The 23,817-nt window shown below is 46.2% G+C and overlaps 1 protein-coding gene across 8 annotated transcripts in view; it reads left to right on the forward strand.

Annotated features, from left to right (window-relative positions):
• LOC119956823 (tight junction protein ZO-1-like) overlaps positions 1-23,817 on the forward strand; it is a 228,696-nt gene that overhangs the window by 50,334 nt on the left and 154,545 nt on the right. The window contains exon 1 of one of the 8 annotated variants that reach the window (XM_038784284.1): positions 224-446. The exons of the other annotated variants lie outside the window; for them this stretch is intronic. Coding sequence (XP_038640212.1) covers positions 414-446 — 33 coding nt within the window. The 5' untranslated portion in view covers positions 224-413. Of the gene's footprint in view, positions 1-223; positions 447-23,817 lie in introns of those variants that run through there. 8 annotated transcript variants of the gene reach the window in all.

Genomic DNA, 23,817 nt, shown 5'->3' on the forward strand with positions numbered 1-23,817 from the left:
AGCCCGGGACTGCTCCTGTCAATCAGGCCGGTCGCTGGGTTACCAGGGGGCGGGGTGGCTGAGGGGGCCGAGTTGGTGGGGGGCGGGGTTGCTGGGAGGGCGGGGTCGCTGGGGGGCGGGGTCGCTGGGTTGACGGGGGGCGGGGTTACGGGTTGACGGGGGGCGGGGCTCCGGGCCCGGGCCGCTCCTATTGGTCGGTTTTGGAAGCCCCGCGGCCTTGTTGTTTAGCGGCTGAGAATCGGGCGGCGGCGGCGGGTGAGGAGAGCGGCGGAGCCGGAGCCGGCCTGAGCGGAGCCAGAGAGAGAGAAAGAGAGGGAGTGCGCGCGGCCTGTCCTTCTCGGGGATGTGCGCCAGCACCCAGTGAGGAGCCGCGCGGCCTTTGGAGTTTCCTCAGACCAACTGCGAAAAACAAGATGTCGGCACGGGCGGCCGGAGCGCCGGGCAAGGTGCGAGAGAGAGAGAGGGACGGGGTGAGGGTCCATGGAGGCTGGGCCGGGGGTCTGGGGTTCGGACCCCGGTCCCCGCCGGGATGGGGAGTTTGAGCTTCGCGGCCCCGGGAGACTCTCTTTCCCCCCCCCCCCCCCCCCAGGAGCAGCCCGGCCAGCGGGGCCTGTGGTCAAGCTGGCCCCACGGGCAGTTCCTGGGTCTGAGCCTGTTGCCCACTGCCAGGGGCGGGTGTTTGCTGCCAGGCCGCCGGCACAATGTCCACTGAGCCTCTGCCCCTGTGCTGTTGGAGTTACAGAGTTTGCTCAGTCTCAGAACTCCGGGTGTTGAGCAGCTTCAGGCGTTTGGAGAATAAAACATTGTCCCAAATCAGTTGAGATCTGTAACTTTATCATATTCACTGGAAACCCAGTCAGTGCAAAAAAGAAAGGGAGGTGTGTGCCTGGCGAGGGCTGTGTGGTCGGGCGAGGGGTATGTGCCCAGTGAGGTTTGTGCCGGGTAAGATTATCTCCGTCATTACTAAAGTTGTAATCAGAGGCGTTCCAGGAATTTCCATCGGGAGACAGCTAGGAAAGCGAAAATCTGAGCTAGTCTGTCTTACCCGCCTTGAATTCCTTAAACCGAGGACACACCTCAGTTCATGACTTTTTTTTCACCTCTTGTGTTTTCTTTTATTATGTTCAACCAGTGAAATGATTACATTCTCAGATTTTACATGAAAAATACATTTTTAAAGTGGTAGTGGTACTGAAAACGACTAGTCTACGCAGGAAAGTGACCAGACTCGTTAAAGGGTTGATTTGAACTAGGGTTGTGCTTGGGCCGAGATCCTTATCCTAGATTTCTGGATTTAAATATACCTCGTTGAAAATTATTGGCTTAAGCAAGGCAGGCTGACTGGGAAGCGTGACACATCATGTTCATGTGCAACAACTGATTATGTATAGAATCTTTAAGGTGCTGAAAAGTAGCTGAAGGGAGACAGATTCTTGAAAACAGGGAGAGATGCAGCAAGACTGAAGTGTTTAGAAAGAGAAAAGTGGGAACCTGGTTGTCCGGGTGGGGAGTGCAACAGACACAACTTGTAACAGTGTAGGGTGCGAGCTGGGATCGAAAGCTGCAAAAGTTATCAAGGCAAATATGGATTTGGAGGCAAAGATTTTGAAATGCATATGCTGGAGAAAGAGTACAGCATTGTGATAAATAATTGTGAAACCAGTGTAAATATATTGGGTTATTATTATGATTTGTTTTGATGTCAACTTCAAATATAACCGTATTCTATAGAATAAAGGTTTTTTAATAGGGCCTCACCAAGTCAGGAATACTGTATGTTGTTCGATGAAAGTCAAGTTTCCTTGGTTCTCCCCCAGTATGGATCCTGCTCACAATGTTGACAAATATATGTTTCCTGTTTTGTTGTATGTTAACTGGCAATTTTGCAGTTTGAACTGATGCCCACCAGAAACTTGGAGACTGCCTGTGTTAATTGCAAATAAAATCTGTACTGATGAGTGAGCAGAGGCTTTGATTCAGTCTGGGCAAGATATGAAACAGAATGAGTTTGTTTATGATTCTATTTTACATCTGAACGATATGTTGAATGTACATGAACAAACTTGAAATGAGATAATTAACGATACCTCATGTGTGCTGTGAAGAATGCCATTGTGTTGCTTTGAGATTTGTTCTTCACAGAAATTCAAATGTAAAATTTTAGTGGAACTAGCCTCCACCACAATCAGTATGGCTGTGAAGAATGGGGGTGAGCATCACTGTTTCAATGGCTTAATGATTAAAGTGAAATGTGGTTTGTTACCGAGCCGAGTTTGTGTTGTCTGCTGAGTCTTGCTTCATAGTGAAGTTGTTTTTTTTTCTTAGCATTTATCTTTAGATTAGTTTCTTGATTTTAAACTGCAAGGTAATGAACAGTTTTAATTTCCCAATAGATGCAACAATGAAGTATTCTGTTCCACAGATGAACTGAGCGACTAGTTTTCGGAGAAGTAAAGTATTGTTGACAGTGCAAACCATTGATGTAGCGCAGTAAGTTGCTGCACTTTTAAAAATTGTGCATAGGTTGATCTTAAGTGAGTGAACTAGATTCAACAAAGTAGTTTGGTTTTGGTGGTTTGATTGGCTTCATAATTTTCAGTCTCCGATCAGGTGGTGTTGAACATCTAAAATTATCTCAATCCTGACTATTTTAGATTTCTGAGATGTTAGTATTATATATTTAAGAAATCAGTGCTCGAGTGCATCATTTGCAACAGTTGTATTCACATTCAGAACGGCGTTTAAGTTTGGGACTGAGTGCACTTTGTGACTAACATTACGTGCACCAGACATTCCTTTGTGTCAACAGCTGAGTACAGAGCACAGTGACTAAAACTGTGAGATTGTTGCAGTTTTCAGCATGGTTTCCTGTAATTGTTGAGTTTATAACTGTTTTAAACAATAGTAACAACTTGGACATCTATAGTGCCTTTACTGTAGGAAAGAAATCCCAAGGCATTTGCAAGGTGTGTAATCAGATAAAAATGATGCCAGAATAAGGAAAGAGATATTAGTTTAACAGCTTAGTCAACTTCATGGGGCGAGGATCTGAAGAGATGTGGCACGCACAGAGGCAAATGAATGGAGTGTTTGATAGGGAGAGTAGGTTGTGGGGGTGAAGGAGGTTACACTAATATGAAGAAATTTAAATACAAGGAAGAAAATTTTACTTTAAAGGCATTAAGATCCAATAGCCAAAGCAGGCCAGTGAAGACAGTTGTAGTTGTTGTGAGTTAGAATATCGGTAGCAGTGTTTTGGACAAGGTGAATTCTACAAGGGTGGGGAAGACGATGGGTGAGGCCCTCAGTAGCAGGTGGTTAAAAAAAATAGATGCTATAATGGTGGTGGAAGGAGCTGTCTTTGAGGTGGAGAGGCATTGAGTTGGAACCTCAGCTCAGGGTCAGATAGAATGCCACAGTCATCATCTAGTTCAGCCTACGTCAGTCCCTGGGGAAGGGGGTGAAATGTGTGGTGGGGAGTGAAGATGATGGACTTCAACTTGTCCAAGACTACATATCATAGCCCAACATGGAGGCAGTGAAATTGTACTGGCTGTTGTCAGTTTATGTATGGAGCTTGACCATCTGTGCATGCTGACACCAAGTGGTAGAATGTAAATAGTTGGAAAAGGGGACCAAGAACAAATGCTTTGTGGCCTAGAAGCCATGGTCAGGGCAGTGGTGGGAAGCCTGGGCTAGTGAGTGGGTTGGATGTGTGTCCCTCCATTATCTGAGTGGGCCATAAGATTGAAATCGGACTTGTTTACTAACCATGATCCCATGAATATGATCAAAGGTATTTAATACGTGCCAAATATTTCATAACGAATTATAAAAAATGCTTAATCTGTTTATTAATAGAACTGTCATCAACTTCAAATGGTAAAAACAAAATAAATATTTGCACAGCGAACACAAGGTTCCCACCATCAAGGTTGTGGTCAGTCACCTTGCATCTCACCTCATGTACCCTTGACTTCAGTTAAAACTATGCGGACCAAAATTAGTAGAATCTGGCAATGCTGTGCGTGGGCAATGGTGAACAAAGTGTCACGTGGGGCCGCACTCAGAGGAAGATGGGCTGCATTTGGGTCCCGAGCCACAGGTTGCCCACCATTGGTGTTGGGGCAGAAAGAGAAGCTGCAAATGATCTGCCTACAATTGGATACGTGAGGGTGGAGCTAAGTGCACACAGCCAAACTGGATTTTGGTGGAAAGGAAGATGGAGGAGATGGCTTAGCTGACCATGTTAAAGGCTGCAGAAAGGTAACCTTGATCCCACCCAAGTTGAAATCTGGCATGACCATTATAATGGTATCTTCCACGAAAGTCCTCAATACCGGGGCCTTGCAAGGCTGAGTACTCAGCCCCGCTACTATACTCCTTATACATGCGACTGCGTGGCAAAGGCCGGCTCCAACTCCATCTACAAGTTTGCTAATGACACGACCATAGTGAGTCGGATCTCAAACAGTGATGAGTCGGAGGGAGATGGATAACCTAGTGGTGTAATGACAACAATCTCCCTCAATGTCAGCAAAAATAAGGAGCTGGTCATTGACATCAGGAAGCAAAGTGTTGTACACACTCCTGTCAGCATCAATGGTGCTGAGTAGGAGATAGTTGGCAGTTTCAAATTCCTTGCTGTGTACATCACCAACAATCTGTCCTGGTCCACCCACGTCGACACTACAACCAAGAAAGCACAACAGCGCCTATACTTCCTAAGGAAATTTGGCATGTCTACATTGACTCTTACCAATTTTTAGTACGGTGGCGTGACCCTAACCCTTTAAACTACACAAGTGAATCATCTGGACAGTCAAGTGGCTTCGTGGGAAGCATGGTAGCATAGTGGTTAGCATCAATGCTTCACAGCTCCAGGGTCCCAGGTTCCGGGTATAGGGTGGATACGTGAGTTTGAGTAGGGTGATCATTGCTCGGCACAACATCGAGGGCCGAAGGGCCTGTTCTGTGCTGTACTGTTCTAAATTCTAAATAGAAGAACTGAGATGAATAAGCACTGCAATTTTACAGCACTGTATCTTGAATGTCTACATTCCTTTCACTACAGTGAGTTTTGCTAGTTCAATAATACACAGACTGTCAGCTCTGACTCAGCAGCAGACTCCACTCTCATACACAGACTGTCAGCTCTGACTCAGCAGCAGACTCCACTCTCAATTCAAGCTGCACTTCACAAATTTGAGAATGTAATTTAGGCCCGTGTTTCCAAAATATTTGTTACGAGCTACTTGTGGCTAATCAGGAATCCAGATATGACTAATTACATTTTTGATTTGTAAATAACTTGATACTTGGGCATGTGATCTCCATACTTAATCGCATAGAATATACATGTTTAATCTTTGTGTAGAAACTTATCTTTCCGTACGTTTTCAAGTAACATGCTAAGATGAAGAGCTATGTGCAGGAGGACTTTTTGATCATTGTGTGATTTATGTCTTTGGTTGCTATTCATTTGATTATCTGCTAAAATGGTGTATAACACAAAAGAAGTTCCACACTGAATAGTGGTGTTGTTGAAGTAGATGCACATTGACGTCCACTTACCTGTACTATGTAAAATTGGTGCAGGTGGCTGAAACAGCATTTTGCCATTCCTGTGGCTCGCCCATGGGATTTCTATCCAACATTGTTGTACAAAAACTGCTGGGATCAAGTGTTAGGCTGGAATGCAAATATCTTTTATCCTTTCAGAAATTTCCTCCTGGGGATACTGGCTTCTTGCTTGGATATCATTCTGCAGATACAGCTTCCCATCTGGTACCTCAGCCTTAATCTATGAGCCAAGTGTTGGCTAAACGTGCAGGGGTATTTTTGAGTAGAAGGCCATTTCCAGACATTGGCATCAGGATGTCTTTAATGGGGAAAATTTTACTGCACCTAGTAATGGTTGAATTGTGCTGAGTAAATTCAACCCAGGAGGAATATTGAAATTAAATTGGGTCCAAGTTAGGCAGATGTTAATTGCCTTTGTCTGAACCATTGGTGGAGTTGTCGATCCTAAAGTTTAAGGAATTCAAGTCTGTTCTCAACGGGGCTGGTTCGCTCAGTCGGCTGGATGGCTGGTTCATGATGCAGAGCAATGACAACAGTTCCCAAACCAGCAGAGGTTATTGATGAAGACCCCGCCTTCTCAATCTTGCCCCTTGCCTGAGGTGCGGTGACCCTCGGGTTTAATAACCTCCTGTCAGCTCTCATGGTCATCTGGGACCGTGGTGACATTTTTACCAGGCACCTGAAACATTTCTGAAAAGAGTCTACCATGTGACTAGAAAGATTTGCTGAATGCTGTGTAATATGAACAATTCAATTGTAATCTAAATTTCTCTGATAGAAGTACACAGGGCAAATTCCTTGTATAACAGGCTTGGTGGCACTTTGTTCACATTGTACATTGAATAATGGAATGATATAAAATGCTAACAATGAACTCCACTGTGAGCCTGAAAAATGCACCAGGAAATATGAGCTGGAATTGCCTTTGTGATGCTTTGCTGTAAAATCTCAAGACACAGAGTAACATGCCCATAAATTGACAGGGCTGATGGAGCAAGTATAGAAAATTTCCATTTGTTCTGAAGTTGTAAGCTAATCTCTATTAGTTGAGGAACCATAATTGAGCATTTTAGTTATCAGAATCAGATTTTAAAATTGCATTTCCTATATCTTTACCCATTAATTTTCTATGGAGTCTCCACAGTGCAGAAGGAGTCCCTTCGGCCCATTGAATCTGCACCGACCTTCTGAAAGAGCACCCTAGGCCTACTCCTCCGCCCTATACCCATTACCCCAACTAACCTGCACATCGTTGGACTGTGGGAGGAAACCCATTGTAGCATTATTACAAAATTCTCACTATCCCATTCACCTCCTTGAAGTTCAGTTGTATGGAAAATTGTATGAGGGTTCAGTTGTGTGAAAGATTAGAAAATCAAATTTTTTTCCTTTTTTAAAATAAATTTAGAGTACCCAATTTTTTTTTTACCAATTAAAGGGCGATTTAGCATGGCCAATCAACCTAACCTGAACATCTTCGGGTTGTGCGGGTGAAACCCATGCAGACATGGGGAGAATGTGCAAACTACGCACAGAAAGTGACCCCGGGCTGGGATCGAACCAGAGTCCTCAGTGCCGTGGGGTGTGAGGAGGACTGTATGTGTTAATAGTGATTGTGGGTGATTCCTTATTCCTTTTTGTCATTTGCTTATGTTAACATGCGGGCTAATGTTTGGGGGTTTGGTGGGAGAATGGGATCGTTGTTATTGATATGGGGATTGACATTACATTCTTTACTGATTGTTGTTTATTGTTGGGTGTAAATTTGGGAGAAAATGTGAAAAAGGAGGATAATAAAAAATATTTTTAAAAAAATACTCCAAATGCGGCCCAACCAAGGTCTTACAGCTGCAACATGATTTCCCTACTCCAATACTCAATGCCCCGGCCATTGAAGGCAAGCGTGCCACATGCCTCCTTAATCGCCTTGGCCACCTGTGTGGTCACTTCTCGTGAACTGTGGACCTGCAAGTCCAGATCCCTCCATGTTAATGCTACTAAAGGTTCTGTCATTTACTGTATAATTCATACCTAGATCTGACCTCCCAAAATGCATCACACTCCATCTGACATTTCTGTGCCCAAGTCTCCAATCTATCTATATCCTGTTGTATCCTCTGACAATCCTTGGCACTGTCAGCAACTCTGCCAATCTTCATGTCATCTGCAAACTTACGAATCAGACAACCCATACTTTCTTCCAGGTAATTTATATATACCACAAACAATAGAGGTCCCAGCACTGATCCCTGCCGAACACCACTAGGTACAGATCTCCGTTCTGAGAAACACCCTTTCACTGCTATTCTCTGTCTTCTAGAACCAAGCCAGTTCTGCGTGCATTCATCCAGCCCACCCTGAATCCCATGTGATTTCAGTTTTTGTACCAGTTTGCCAGGTTTGAGGAGCTGGCTGACAAATTCCAGTTGCCCAGCTCTCGCCTCTTTCCTTACTTTCAAATCTGTGGTTTTTCTCATAAGATTTTCCCTCCTTTTCCCTTAGACCCGCCCCCTTCCTGCTGAGGACGGTTTTGTCCCTGACGCAGACGGTCAAGGGATCTATTTCAGATTATGTAGGACCGTATCGTTTAGTCCTATCCCACTTTTTTTTTAATAAACAATTTTATTGAGGTACTTTTTGGCTTTGTAAACAGTTAGACATCAACAGAAAGAAAGCAAAAAAGGCAAAAATGTGCAAACATCCACGTACATTCAATACTTCAATCGTAACATACTGCACAAGCCCGCTCCTACTCTACTCTACCCCCACCCCCTGCTGACGCTCACTCTCCCGCAAATAAGTCAATAAATGGTTGCCACCTCCAGGCGAACCCCTGTACAGATCCCCTTAAGGCGAACTTAATTTTTTCCATACCCAGGAAACTCGACATGTCCGCAAGTCACAACTCAGTCTTCGGGGGCTTTGAGTCCCTCCACACCAATAGTATTCGTCGCCGGGCTATCAGGGAAGCAAAGGCCAAAACATCGGCCTCTTTCTCCCCCTGGACTCCCGGGTCTTCCGAAACCCCCAAAATTGCCACCCCTGGACCCATCACCAACCTTGTTTTTAGCACCCGGGACATGACGCCTGCAAATCCCTCCCAGTACCCCCTAAGCTTAGGGCATGCCCAAAACATGTGAACGTGGTTCGCTGGTCCTCCCGCGCACCTAGCGCATTTGTCCTCTATCCCAAAGAATTTGCTCATCCGAGCCACCGTCATGTGGGCCCGGTGAACGACCTTAAATTGGATCAGCCCGAGCCTGGCACATGTCGCGGTCGAATTTACCCTACTTGGGGCCTCTGCCCACAGCCCGTCCTCCATTTCCCCACCTAGTTCCTCCTCCCATTTAAGTTTCAGTTCCTCCGTCTGGGACCCTTCCTCCCTCATGAGCACCTTATAAATATCAGAGACTCTACCCTCCCCTTCTACCCCCTAGAGACTATTCTGTCTTGGATCCCCATTGGCAGGAGGCGTGGGAAAGATGGGACCTGTCTACGAACAAAGTCCCGCAACTGTAGGTAACTAAAATCATTTCCCCTTACCAGCCCAAATTCCTCCTCCAAGCTCCTCAAACTCACAAAGCTCCCTTCCAGGAACATATCGCCCACCATGACGCCCGCTGCCATACTCGAAACCCCCCCATCCATACTCCCGGGGGCAAACCGATGGTTGTCGCAGATTAGCGCCCAGACAGACGCCCCCATCTCCCCCACATGCCTCCTCCACTGGCCCCATATCCGCAGGGTCGCCACCACTACCGGGCTGGTGGAGTACCTGGCCGGCGGCAGCGGTAGAGGAGCCGTGACCAGGGCTGCCAAGCTGGAGCCCCTGCACGAAGCCTCCTCCACCTGCTCCCAGATAGACCCCGTTTCCACTTCCTTATCATAGCAATGTTGGCCGCCCAGTAATAATTAATCAGAATCGGCAATGCCAGCCCTCTCTTGCTGCGGTTCCTCTCCAGCATCGCCTTCTTCACCCGCGGGGATTTTCCCGCCCAGACAAAGCTCATGATCATCCTATTAACTCTTTTGAAAAAGGACGGTGGGACAAAGATCGGGAGGCACTGAAAAACAAACAGAAATCTAGGGAGGATTGTCATCTTTACAGTCTGCACCCTCCCTGCCAGCGACAGCGGGAGTGCATCCCATCTCCGAAACTCTCCCTTCATTTGTTCCACCACCCTGGCCAAATTTAACTTGTGCAGCCTGCCCCAGTCTCGTGCCACCTGGATTCCCAAATACCGGAAATTTTCCTCAACCAGCCTAAACGGTAGCCCTCTCAATCTGTTCTCCTGGCCCCTTGCCTGGACCACAAACATTTCACTCTTGGCCGTATTTAATTTGTATCCTGAAAACTGGCCGAACTTCCTCAACATTCCCAGTATACTTCCAATCCCGGCCACTGGGTCCGACACGTACAGGAGCAGGTCGTCTGCGTAAAGAGAGACCCTATGTTCTACCCCGCCCCTCACCATCCCCTTCCATCCCTCTGCGGCTCTCCGCGCAATCGCAAGCGGCTCTATGGCCAGCGCAAACAGCAGCGGGGAGAGCGGACAGCCCTGTCTGGTCCCTCGGTACAGCCTAAAGTACTCCGACACTTCTCTGTTAGTCCTGACGCTGGCCCTCGGGGCCTGATATAATAATTTGATCCAATCCACCAGTCCCTCCCCGAACCCAAACCGTCCGAGCACCTCCCATAGATAGTCCCACTCCACCCGGTCAAAGGCTTTCTCGGCGTCCATCGCCACCACTACCTCCACTTCCCTGCCCAGCGGGGGCATCATTATCACATTAAGTAATCTTCTCAGGTTGGCCGCCAGCTGCCTACCTTTCACGAACCCAGTTTGGTCCTCCCCAATCACCTCCAGTACGCAATCCTCCATTCTAACTGCCAGTACCTTTGCCAGGAGCTTGGCGTCAACATTAATCAGGGAGATTGGCCTGTAGGACCCGCATGCCTCCGGGTCTTTACCCCGCTTCAATATCAGTGATATAGTGGCTTGCGACATTGTCGGCGGGAGGGTCCCTCTGTCCCATGCCTCATTGAAAACCCTCGCCAAGACCGGGCTCACCAGCTCAGAAAACTTCCGATAGAACTCTCCTGGGTATCCATCCGGCCCCGGGGCTTTCCCCGACTGCATGGCCTTTAGGCCCCCCCAATACCTCCTCCACTCTAATCGGGGCCCCCAGCTCATCCACTCGCCCCCCACCTACTGTTGGGAATGTTAACCCGTCCAGAAACCTTTTAATCTCCTCCGGTTCTTCCGGCGGCTCCGAAGTATACAGCTTGCGATAGAAGTTCCGGAATACCCTATTCAATCCTGACAGGTCCTCCACTTTGCACCCCTCCCCATCCATCACTCTACCTATTTCCCTGGCCACCTCCCTCCTCCTGAGTTGTTGCGCCAACAGTCTGCAAGCCTTTTCCCCATGCTCATACACCACGCCCCTCGCCTTCCTAAGGTGTTCCACGGCCCTACTCGTGGATAGTGCCCCCAGTTCCGCCTGTAGCCTCTGCCTCTCCGAGTAAAACCTCCCCCGGGGACTCCGCGTGCTCTTCATCTATCCGACCCATTTCCCTGACCAATCTATCCATCTCTGCCCTGTGTCTGCCTTGGCTCTGTGGGCCCCAATTGAAATCCGCTCCCCCCGCACTACTGCCTTTAGGGCCTCCCACAGGGTCGCCGCTGAGACCTCGCCCGTGTCATTCACCTGCAGGTAATTTTGCATACACCTCCGAAGCCACTCACAGATCCCCTCCTCCGACAGCAGTCCCACGTCGAGCCTCCATTGCGGGCGTTGGTAGCTCGCCCCCCCCGATCTGCAGGTCTACCCAGTGCGGGGCATGGTCTGAGATAGTAATTACCGAATATTCCGTGTTCTTTACCTCCCCTATACAATCCCTGCTCAGTACGAAGAAATCTATCCTAGAATATACTTTATGGACGTGCGAGTAAAACAAGTAGCCCCTTCCTGTCGGCTGTCTGGCTCTCCAGGGGTCCACTGCCCCCATTTGCTCCATAAACCCTTTCAGCTCCCTTGCCATTGCTGGGAGTCTCCCCGTTCTGGGACACGACTGATCCAAAGCCGGGTCAAGGGACCAAGTCCCCCCCCCATTATTAGCCTGCGAGAGTCCAGGTCCGGGATCTTCCCCAGCACTCTTTTAATGAAGTCCACGTCATCCCAGTTCGGGGCATATATATTCACCAGCACCACTCTTCTCCCCTCCTGTCTGCCCCGTACCATCAGGTATCTGCCCCCCCTGTCTGCGGCTATGCCCTCCGCCTCAAATTGCACCCGCTTGTTGATCATGATTGCCACCCCCCTGGACTTTGAGTCCAAGTCCAAGTGGAAGACCTGGCTATTTCAGCCCTTCCTTAGCCTGGTCTGGTCAGACACTGTCAGATGTGTCTCCTGCAACATAATTACGTCCGCCCTCAGAGCCCGCAAGTGCGCGAACACCCGTGCCCTCTTAACCGGCCCATTCAGTCCCCTGACGTTCCAGGTAATCAGCCTGGTCGGGGGGCACAACCCACTGCCCCCCCCCCCCCCCCCCCCCCCCCCCCAACCACGCTGGTCAGCCATAGCCTTTTTCGGGCCGGCCCATGCGTCGCGCCATTCCTGGCCTGCCTGTTGGCTGCCTCCACCCTCGACCTCCTTTCCTGTCCCTATTTCAAGTCCCTCCCACGTCAGCAGAACACCCCCCCCTAACAACACCTATCCCACTTCTTTAGAGGTGAGGTGGGAGAGTGAACTGTGTCCTGTGCTTGCTGATGAGGCTTGGGAGGGAAGCCCTCTACAGGGTGAACTCCACTTCTTCCTGCGTCTGATTGAGTCTAATTCAGTTTAAAATATTCTACGCATTGAGCTAAGCAGAGGATATGGCTTTTTCCAAGATGTGGAAGACAAGTATGATTGTTGCTCGCTTGCGCCAGCTAACCACACTCTCATGTTTTGGTCTTCTCAAACTTGCTAGGTTTTGTTTTTTTTAATACATTTTTAAAATTTAGTGTACCCAATTCATTTTTTCCAATTAAGGGGCAATTTAGTGTAGCCAATCCACCTACCCCGAACATCTTTTGGTCGTGGGGGTGAAGCCCACGCAGACACGGGGAGAATGTGCAAACTCCACACAGACAGTGACCCAGAGCCGGGATCAAACCTGGGACCTCTGTGCTGTGAGACTGCAGTGCTAACCACTGTGCCACCGTGCTGCTCTGGTTAACCTGCCCTGCCCAATATGGTTAACTTGGCGTCGAGCTCACACCAGGAAAAGTGCTTTTTCAAGTACAAGAACCTCCTCGTGTGCCCCCTACGCCTGTGCAAAAGTACCCCGCAGCTCTTGGAAGTGAGCCCTGACGATCTGTGCCGCAGAGTCGAGACTTTCAGCCAGGACGGCATCTCTGTTGGCAGCCGTCATTCGATGCACACAGCACTGTCATGACGGGACCCGTTCAGTAGCAACTGCGCCACTCAGAGCTGGGCTCCATCCCAGCCACCATGGATAAACGAGGATTTTAACATCTTGACTTGGCAATTGTTTTGCAAGACATCGATCGGATATTTGAACATTTCTCGGGACATAGCACAAGCTATGAACCCCAAGAAAAGACAAATACATAATGTGCAACAGTATGAAAATAGGGATTAAAAGATGAGCAGAGCCAGAGCTCACGGAAATGCAGCCGTTGCTGTGCTCACATCACACAGCCCCCACTATGGCTGCAATTTAAAAAAACATTTTCGCAAAAGCTGGAGAGATGCAGACGAAAGGCAATGAGAAACACAGCTGTATGGAAGTTATTGCTCCCTGATTCCTCCCCTATTGTTAGTTGTTGCTTTAGATTTTTAATTAAAACTAGCTCAGATCAGAACACAGAAAATAGGAGCAGGAGTAGATCAGACCAGGACTGTCAGGCTTCCTTCCATTCAGTGAGAGCATGGCTCATCTTGGGCTGCAATTATTTTTTTATAAATTTAGAGAACCCAATTTTTTTTTTTCTCCAATAAGGGGCAATTTAGCATGGCCAATCCACCTCCCTGCATATCCTTTGGGTTGTGGGTGCGAAACCCACGCAAACACGGGGAGAATGTACAAACTCCACACGGACAGTGACCCAGAGCCGGGATCAAACCCGGGTCCTCGGTGCCATGAGGCAGCAGGGCCACCCCTTTGGGTTGCAATTCTACTATCCTGCCTGCTTCCCACATCCATTAATTCCTTCAAGAGATGAAAAATCTGTCTATCCCAGCCTTAAAATATATTCAACTGTGGAGCATCCCCAACTTTCTGCACTAGAGAATTCCAAAGATTCACGACCCTGTTAGGAAGTAGTTTCTACTCGCCTCAGTCCGAAATGATCAGCCCCCTTATCCTGAGACTGCGCCCCCAATGGTTTAGATTAGTGTTTTGGAAACACCTTTTCCCTAGACCCAGTTTTACCAAACAGCCAACCTTACCCACGCTGGCTGATCTTCGCAGCCCACGCTGGCTAACCTTTGAGGCTCGCGCCGGCCGACTCTCACCGACCTTAGTGCCGCACCATGTTCACTTAACTTTAATGCGATAAGTGAGCCTATTTGGTCCTCAGAATCTCACTTGCGTTGTCATTCAATGCTACATTTCTGCTAAGGACTTCAGTTAATGAGTTAAGTTCTCGCTGAACCTTTTGAAAAAAAATAATGAGGTTTTTTTCTCGAACTTGCCATGCTTAGTTTTCAGATGTCTTTGAAGGCTTAAGGGTTTTAAGCTTTTAAAAATAGAACCACAGAATTCCGACAATGCAGAAGAGGGCTATTCAGCCCATCAAGTCTGCACCAACCTTCTGAAAGAGCATCTCTCCCAGGCCCACTTTCCTGCCCTATCCCCATAACCCCACCTAACCTGCACAAAGACATCTCTGGACTGTGGGAGGAAACCAGAGCATCCAGAGGAAACCCCTGCAGGCACGCGGGACAAAGTGCAAACTTCACACAGACATTTATCCAAGACCGGACTTGAACCCGGGTCCCCAGCTCTGTGAGGAAGCAGTGCAAACGAGTGTGCCACCATGCCGCCAGTACTTTCCTGCATATAGCACACGTGGGCTTTGCATCCTGATTTGCATTGGCACAATCCACAAAGCCATAGCTCAAGAAATCATCTTTACACTGTTTTGTTCCTGATTTCAGCTTTTTCTTTGTATAAAATGATCCATCTTCAGTTCTGTCGCCTTGTTCGCAAGCAACTAGAAAATCGAAGACTCTATCCTCCATGATTTTGCAGACATGTAGGGCGTGAGACGTCAGTGTACGAGCCGGGTGTGTGACCTGTTCTCTGCCACCGCTTCTGGCTGGAAGACTGGATTGTTCTATTTAAAAGCCGGTCGTGGACGTTGGGCACTTATCCCACAATCGAGAATCCAACAACCGATCACTACACAGCCCTCCTTACACCTATCTGCTGCGCCCTGCAATTTGAAAATCCCTGGTTTAGATTACCCAACCAGTGGAAGCAACCTCTCAACGTCCACAGTCAAGCCCTTTGAGAATTTTGTAGGTTTCAATGAGATTGCCTCATTCTTCCAAACATCAGAGAAAATAGACTCAATTTACTCAGCTTCTCATCATAGAACAATCCCCTCATCCCAACGATCAGTTTTAGTGAACGTTTTCTGTACTGCCTCCAAAGCAATTACATTCTTTCATAAATCTGGAGACCACAATTGCACAGAGTACTCCAGATGTGGTCTCACCCAAACCCTGTCCAACTTTGGCAAGACTTCTTTATTCTTGTACTCCAGTCCCCTTGCAATAAAGGCAGACATGTCATTTGCTTTCCTTGCTGCACTTGCCTGCTAGCTTTTTGTGTTCCTTGTACAAGCAGACCAAAGTCTCTTTGAACATCAACACGAGTTTCTCAACTTTTAAAAAATATTCAGATTTTTTTATTTGTGGGCTTAATGTGAATAAGTTCCACACTTCCTTACATTATGCTCCATCTGCCATCCTGTTGCCCACTCATTTGAACTGTCTATATTTCTACAGCCTGTGTCCTTACCACCTATCTTGACATCATCTGCAAACTTAGATGTAATGCTCACTGTCTCTTCATCTGAGTCATTAATATGGATTGTAAATAGCTGGTGCCCCAACACAGATCCCTGCAATACTACCATTCACTGCCTGGCAACTTGAAAAATTCCCCATCTCTGCCCACTCACTATTTTCTACCTGTTAGCCAATCTATACTAATATATTATCTCCAACTCCATGAGCCCTTATCTTGCTTATTAACCTTTTGTGCAGCACCTTATCAAATGACTTTTGGCTGTCCAGATAAACTACAACTATTGGGTTCCCCCTTATCTATCCTATTAGTAACATCCTCAAAATGTCTTCACAAACTTGTCAAATAGGATTTCCAGTAATATATCTGGGAACCTGGATTGTAGTTTTGGGGTACGGGAGATTGAGAGTAGAGAGGTCAGGAGCACAGATTTGACTTCGCAGGAGGGCGCCAGTGTTCAGGTCGGTGGTTTGAAGTGTGTCTATTTCAATGCCAGGAGTATACGAAATAAGGTAGGGGAACTGGCAGCATGGGTTGGTACCTGGGACTTCGATGTTGTGGCCATTTCAGAGACATGGATAGAGCAAGGACAGGAATGGTTGTCGCAGGTTCCGGGGTTTAGGTGTTTTAGTAAGCTCAGAAGGGGGCAAAAGAGGGGGAGGTGTGGCGCTGCTAGTCAAGGACAGTATTACGGTGGCGGAAAGGATGCTAGATGGGGACTCTTCTTCCGAGGTAGTATGGGCTGAGGTTAGAAACAGGAAAGGAGAGGTCACACTGCTGGGAGTTTTCTATAGGCCACCTAATAGTTCTAGAGATGTAGAGGAAAGGATGGCGAAGATGATTCTGGAAAAGAGCGAAAGTAACAGGGTAGTTGTTATGGGAGACTTTAACTTTCCAAATATTGACTGCAAAAGATATAGTTCGAGTACATTGGATGGGTCGTTCTTTGTACAATGTGTGCAGGAGGGTTTTCTGACACAATATGTTGACAGGCCAACAAGAGGTGAGGCCACTTTGGATTTGGTTTTGGGTAATGAACCAGGCCAGGTGTTAGATCTGGAGGTAGGTGAATACTTTGGAGACAGTGACCACAATTCGGTGACCTTTACATTAGTGATGGAAAGGGATAAGTATACCCCGCAGGGCAAGAGTTATAGCTGGGGGAAGGGCAATTATGATGCCATTAGACATGACTTAGGATGTGTAGGTTGGAGAAGTAGGCTGCAAGGGTTGGGCACACTGGATATGTGGAGCTTGTTCAAGGAACAGCTATTGCGTGTTCTTGATCAGTACGTACCAGTCAGACAGGGAGGAAAGGGTAGAGCGAGGGAACCGTGGTTTACCAAAGAAGTGGAATCTCTTGTTAAGAGGAAAAAGGAGGCCTATGTGAAGATGAGGCGTGAAGTTTCAGTTGGGGCGCTTGATAGTTACAGGGAAGCGAGGAAGGATCTAAACAGAGAGCTAAGACGAGCAAGGAGGGGACATGAGAAGTCTTTGGCAGGTAGGATCAAGGAAAACCCAAAAGCTTTCTATAGGTATGTCAGGAATAAAAGAATGACTAGGGTAAGAGTAGGGCCAGTCAAGGACAGTGGTGGGAAGTTGTGTGTGGAGGCTGAGGAGATAAGCGAGATACTAAATGAATACTTTTCGTCAGTATTCACTCAGGAAAAAGATAATATTGTGGAGGGGAATGCTGAGATCCAGGCTATTAGAATAGATGGCATTGAGGTGCGTAGGGAAGATGTGTTGGCAATTCTGGACAAGGTGAAAATAGACAAGTCCCCGGGGCCTGATGGGATTTATCCTAGGATTCTCTGGGAAGCCAGGGAAGAGATTGCTGAGCCTTTGGCGTTGATTTTTAGGTCATCATTGGCTATAGGAATAGTGCCAGAGGACTGGAGGATAGCAAATGTGGTCCCTTTGTTCAAGAAGGGGAGTAGAGATAACCCCGGTAACTATAGGCCAGTGAGCCTAACGTCTGTGGTGGGTAAAGTCTTGGAGAGGATTATAAAAGATACGATTTATAATCATCTAGATAGGAATAATATGATTAGGGATAGTCAGCATGGTTTTGTGAAGGGTAGGTCATGCCTCACAAACCTTATCGAGTTCTTTGAGAAGGTGACTGAACAGGTGGACGAAGGTAGAGCAGTTGATGTGTAAATGGATTTCAGTAAAGCGTTTGATAAGGTTCCCCACGGTCGGCTATTGCAGAAAATACGAAGGCTGGGGATTGAGGGTGATTTAGAGATGTGGATCAGAAATTGGCTAGTTGAAAGAAGACAGAGGGTGGTGGTTGATGGCAAATGTTCAGAATGGAGTTCAGTTACGAGTGGCGTACCACAAGGATCTGTTCTGGGGCCGTTGCTGTTTGTCATTTTTATAAATGACCTAGAGGAGGGCGCAGAAGGATGGGTGAGTAAATTTGCAGACGACACTAAACTCGGTGGAGTTGTAGACAGTGCGGAAGGATGTTGCAGGTTACAGAGGGACATAGATAAGCTGCAGAGCTGGGCTGAGAGGTGGCAAATGGAGTTTAATGTAGAGAAGTGTGAGGTGATTCACTTTGGAAAGAATAACAGGAATGAGGAATATTTGGCTAATGGTAAAATTCTTGGTAGTGTGGATGAGCAGAGGGATCTCGGTGTCCATGTACATAGATCCCTGAAAGTTGCCACCCAGGTTGATAGGGTTGTGAAGAAGGCCTATGGTGTGATGGCCTTTATTGGTAGAGGGATTGAGTTCCGGAGCCATGAGGTCATGTTGCAGTTGTACAAAACTCTAGTACGGCCGCATTTGGAGTATTGCGTACAGTTCTGGTCGCCTCATTATAGGAAGGAAGTGGAAGCTTTGGAACGGGTGCAGAGGAGATTTACCAGGATGTTGCCTGGTATGGAGGGAAAATCTTATGAGGAAAGGCTGATGGACTTGAGGTTGTTTTCGTTAGAGAGAAGAAGGTTAAGAGGTGACCTAATAGAGACATACAAAATGATCAGAGGGTTAGATAGGGTGGACAGCGAGAGCCTTCTCCCGCGGATGGAGGTGGCTAGCACGAGGGGACATAGCCTTAAATTGAGGGGTAATAGATATAGGACAGAGGTCAGAGGTGGGTTTTTTACGCAAAGAGTGGTGAGGCCGTGGAATGCCCTACCTGCAACAGTAGTCAACTCGCCAACATTGAGGGCATTTAAAAGTTTATTGGATAAGCATATGGATGATAAGGGCATAGTGTAGGTTAGATGGCCTTTAGTTTTTTTCCATGTCGGTGCAACATCGAGGGCCGAAGGGCCTGTACTGCGCTGTATCGTTCTATGTTCTATATCGTTGACGTATTCACATCATACTATGCTTTTCTCAGTGCATTGTTCGGACTTCCGGCATATTGGCACAATGGTTAGCACTGCTGTCTCATCGCGCCAGGGACCCGGCCTTGATTCCACCTTGGGTGACTGTGTGGAGTTTGCACGTTCTCGCTGTGGGTTTCCTCCGGGTGCTCTGGTTTCCTACCACAGTCCAAAGATACGCATGTTAGGTGGATTGGCCGTGATCAATGCGCAGAGATAGGGCGGGGAGTGGGCCTTGATAGAATCCTCTTTCGGAGGGTAGGTGCAGTCATGATAGGCCAAATGGCCACTCCCTGGGAATTATATGGATTCTAAGAATAGATTCCAACACCTTATAAGCTACCTGTGCTTTAGTTCACTGTCTTCTCTCTCCCTCCTTTCCTGAAAAGCAATGTCACATTTGCCAAATTCCAATCTAGTGGGAATTCAGAGTCCATGGAATTTTGGAAAATCAAAGCCAGCACATCCACTATCTTAATTTTTTCACCCCCCCCCCCCCATATCTATTTCTGGTGTCAACATAGCAACAGCAATAGGCCATTCGGCCCCCCAAGCTTGTCACGCCATTTAATGAGATCATGCTGATCTGTGGCCTAACGCTGTATACCTGTCTTTGGCCCATATCCCTTAATATTTTTGCTTAACAAAAATCTCAGATTTAAAATTAACTGTTGTAGCTTCATCTGCCGTTCATGGGAGAGAGCTCCAAACCTCTACCACCCTTTGAGTGAAGAAGTTCTTCCTCAGATCTTTCCTGAACGGTCTAATTGCTTAAACGGTCCTAATTTTTGGACAATGCTTCCGAGTTTTAGAATCTCCACCAGTGGAAATAGTTATATCTTTATCTACCCTGTCTTTCCCTGTTAATATCTTCAATACTTCGATCAGATCACCCTGTAACCTTCTAAATTCTAGAGAGAGCAGGCCAAATTTGTGCAATCTCTCTAACTTAAACTCCGTGGTCCAGGTATCATTTTTGTAAACCTATGTTGCCCTCCCTCCAAGGCCAATATATCCTTCCTGAGGTGTGGTGCCCAGAACTGCTCACGGTGACTCCAAGTGGGGTCTAACCAGGGTTTTATAAAGCTGCAGCATGCGGTGTCTTTATACTCCAATCCGCTCGATAAAAACACTAATTCCTTCAGTCTTTTTCATTATTTTCTGCACTTGTTCGTGGCATTTTAAGGACCTATGCACTTAAACCCCCAAGTCTCTTTGGATATCCACTGTACCTCACCTCTTTCCATTTAGAAAGTACTCTACTCTATTCTTTTTTGGTCCAAAATGAATAACTTCACACTTGCCGACATTGAAGTTCATCTGCCACAATTTTGGCCATTCACCTGGTCTGTCAATATCTCTTTGCAAATTTTATGCTATCACCTAGGCTGTCTACAATGCTAGCCAACTTTGTATCATAGGATATACGACTTTCCGTGCTATAGTCCAAGTCATTAATGAATAATGTGAATAATTGAGGCCCCAACACAGATCTCTGTGGCACAACACTAGTCATCACCTGCCAATTAGAGTATTGACCCATTATCCACACTCTCTTAGTCACCTCTTCAAAATATTCAAGATTATCAGGCATGACCTTCCCTCAAAGTATGCTTGCTGGCTCTCCCTGATCGACCAAAATGTTTTGAGGTATTCAGTTGCTCCATCCCTGATTATAGACTCCAGCAATTTCCCCACCACAGATGTGAGGCTAACCGGTCTGCAGCTCCCTGGTTTCCCCCTTTCAGCCTTCTTAAAAAGTGAAGTGATGTGCAATTTTCCAATCCAGAGGGACCACTCCTGAATCTCGGGAACTCTGGAAGATTATAGTTAGGACATCTACAATGTGCTCCTCTATTTCCTTAAACACACTCGGGTGGAAACCGTCAGGTTCTGGGGATTTAATCATCTTAATCTTTATTGTCACAAGTAGGCTTATATTAACACTGCAATGAAGTTACTATGAAAAGTCCCAAGTTGCCACATTCCGGCGCCTGTACGGCTACGCAGAGAATTCCGCATGTCCAAATGACCTAACAGCATGTTTCGGGACTTGTGGGAGGAAACCGGACCACCCGGAGGAAACCCACGCAGACACGGGAGAACATGCAGACTCCACACAGACAGTGACGAAAGCTGGGAATCGAACCTGGGATCCTGGTGCTGTGAAGCCACAGTGCTAACCACTGTGATACTGTGCCGCCCATAACTGCTTTTACTATGCGGTTCCATTTATTTGCTACTTATAATTGTATGAAGTCCCTGTCCTCTATTGACTGTTAATTTTTTTGGGACTTAGAAAATTTATCCTCCTTTTCAACTGTAAGTACTGAGGCAAAATAATTTGTTCAACATGTCTGCCATTTCCTCATTATCACTGACCATGTGTAACTTGTGTTTTTCACTGTGATGACAGACACAGAATATTTGTTCAGACACTCTGTCGTTCTTCATTCCCCGTGATAATTTCTCCTGTCTCTACTTCTCAGGGACCAACATTTACTTTGCCAACTCTAGTGTGATGAACAGAAATATACTGTACTCGGATCTTCTGCAAATTGTTCCAAACGTGTTCTGAAGCTGCTTACCTTAGAACCCTGCTTTTTCATACTTGTATGTTTTGATATTGATTATTAACCTTTGCTTTGGTTGTAATAGCTTAGAGAGCTGGTGTGGGTTGCTGAATCAGAGAAATATGTTAGAGCTTACAAGTGACCTAACAACTGATCCAATTTTGTTTTCAACTAATACTTTTTGTTGAAGCTTCATTTTGGCAAAAGTACATTCATGAAAATTGCACCGTCAGCGGATCTTGAATTATTTTGTTGGCCTAATCCTCCCTGTTTTCCTGTATTGCATTCCTGTGGTACATGATGGTCAGTGGACATCCTACATAATGAAATGCTTGTTTAAGTAATTAGTTTCATCAGCATCGGATTATTGCTGAGGATTGCTTTCTCTTAAAACATAAAAGGAGCAGTGAATAAGCCTCGATGCAGTCTCTGAGCACTGGGTTCATGCTGAGTGGGATGTGCATACCAATCTTGTGACTAATGGGTGTGATGCGTACGTAATCAAGAATCACATCCTGCCCCCACCATGCTGATTGACAGCTGACTCGCAGCCAATAACTTAAAACCACAGCTAAATTTTAAACAACTTTTTAAAATCCAATTCACTGTCCTCTTGTTTCATTGTCCAGAATATAGTCATATTAGTTATATGATATTTAAACTTATTCTGATACCTTTATACTCAGCTTTGGTGAATAATATATGTATTTAAAACTCTCTCACACAGTGAAACTCCCATGCTTAATGTGAAAAAATATTTTTAACTGCTCTTACATTTATGTTTTTTTTTAAAAAAAGGATTAAATATCTGTAGATGAGAACTTGGAGAGAGAGTAAGTAGATGGAGAAATGGGTGGCGTGCAGTTCGGTTTTGCATTACTTTTTGGATCGTTAGACTAACTGTCAGTCGGCAACATTTTAAGACTGACAGTTTTTGCAGCAAGTTGTGTGATGAATGCTGCACTGGCCCATATTTTATTGCATGGAATTTTTTTTTAAATTTAAGAGTATCCAATTATTTTTTTTTCCCAATTAAGAAACACTGGGAGAATGTGTACTCCACACGGACAGTGACCCGAGAGTGGGATCGGACCCAGATCCTCGGCGCAGTGAGGCAGCAGTGCTCACCACTGTGCTGCCCATTTTATTGCATGGATTGATTGGAATTGGAGCTGCTTCGATTTAGAGGTTACTTTAATCTTCTCCTTTCCTCTCCAGAAGGCACAGACTTGGCATATGATTTACTTGGGCATTGGTAAAACACTGCTCATTCTGGACAATAGTTAGCAAATTTCCAGGCATGGAGGGCATCTTAGTGTGTCATTTGAACAACAAATATCGAAGAAAAGTACAGCACAGGAACAGGCCTTTCGGCCCTCCAAGCCTTTGCCGATCATGCTGCCCGTTGAAACTAAAGTCTTCTGCACTTCTGGGGTCCGTATCCCTCTATTCCAATCCTATTCATGTATTTGTCACTTAAACGTCACTATCATCCTTGCTTCCACCACCATCTCCGGTAGCGAGTTCCAGGCACCAACTACCCTCTGTGTTTTAAAAAAAAAAAACTTGCCTCGTACATCCCCTCTGAACCTTGCCCCTAGTTTTTTGTTTTTGTTTCTTATAAATTTATTTGGAAATTTATTGCCCATCCTTGAGACATTTAAGAGTCGTTGGTGTGGATCTGGAGTCACATGTAGACCAGACCAGGTAAAGACAACAAATTTCCTTCCCTAAAGGTCATTAGTGAACCAGAGGCGTTTTTCTGATAGTTGACAATAGTTTCATCGCCACCTTTAGACTTTCAATTCTAGATTTGTTTTTTAATTGAATTCAAATTTCACCATCTGCCATGGCAGAATTCTTGACTTTCATGTTTCAGATTTTCGAGCACGAGTCAATGGTTGATAAGGAACAGATATTTAAATTGATTCCAGCAATTCTCTTTGATCTCATTCTCTCTCTCTCTCTCTCCCCACCCGCTGTGACACTGAGGCTATTTTTCGAATCTTAACTACTACCCAACTGAGGTTAATAGCATGGACTAGCTCAGACTTGAACGATTTTAATTGTGGCTCACTGCTGCACGAGGCAGTACTTTTTCAGACTAAGATTGACTTTACTATAATTTGTGATATCTGCCAGGAGTTAAGCTTCTTAATGTGACATATTAACTTTCAAAAGGATTAAATAAAGCACATTAATAGTTCAGCCAATACACATCCTTTTCATGTTCGACAGTTGGATGTTTGTGCTGGTAGATTAGGCATCT

This window comes from Scyliorhinus canicula, chromosome 24, assembly GCF_902713615.1.
Source record: "Scyliorhinus canicula chromosome 24, sScyCan1.1, whole genome shotgun sequence".
Taxonomy (NCBI): Eukaryota; Metazoa; Chordata; class Chondrichthyes; order Carcharhiniformes; family Scyliorhinidae; genus Scyliorhinus; species Scyliorhinus canicula.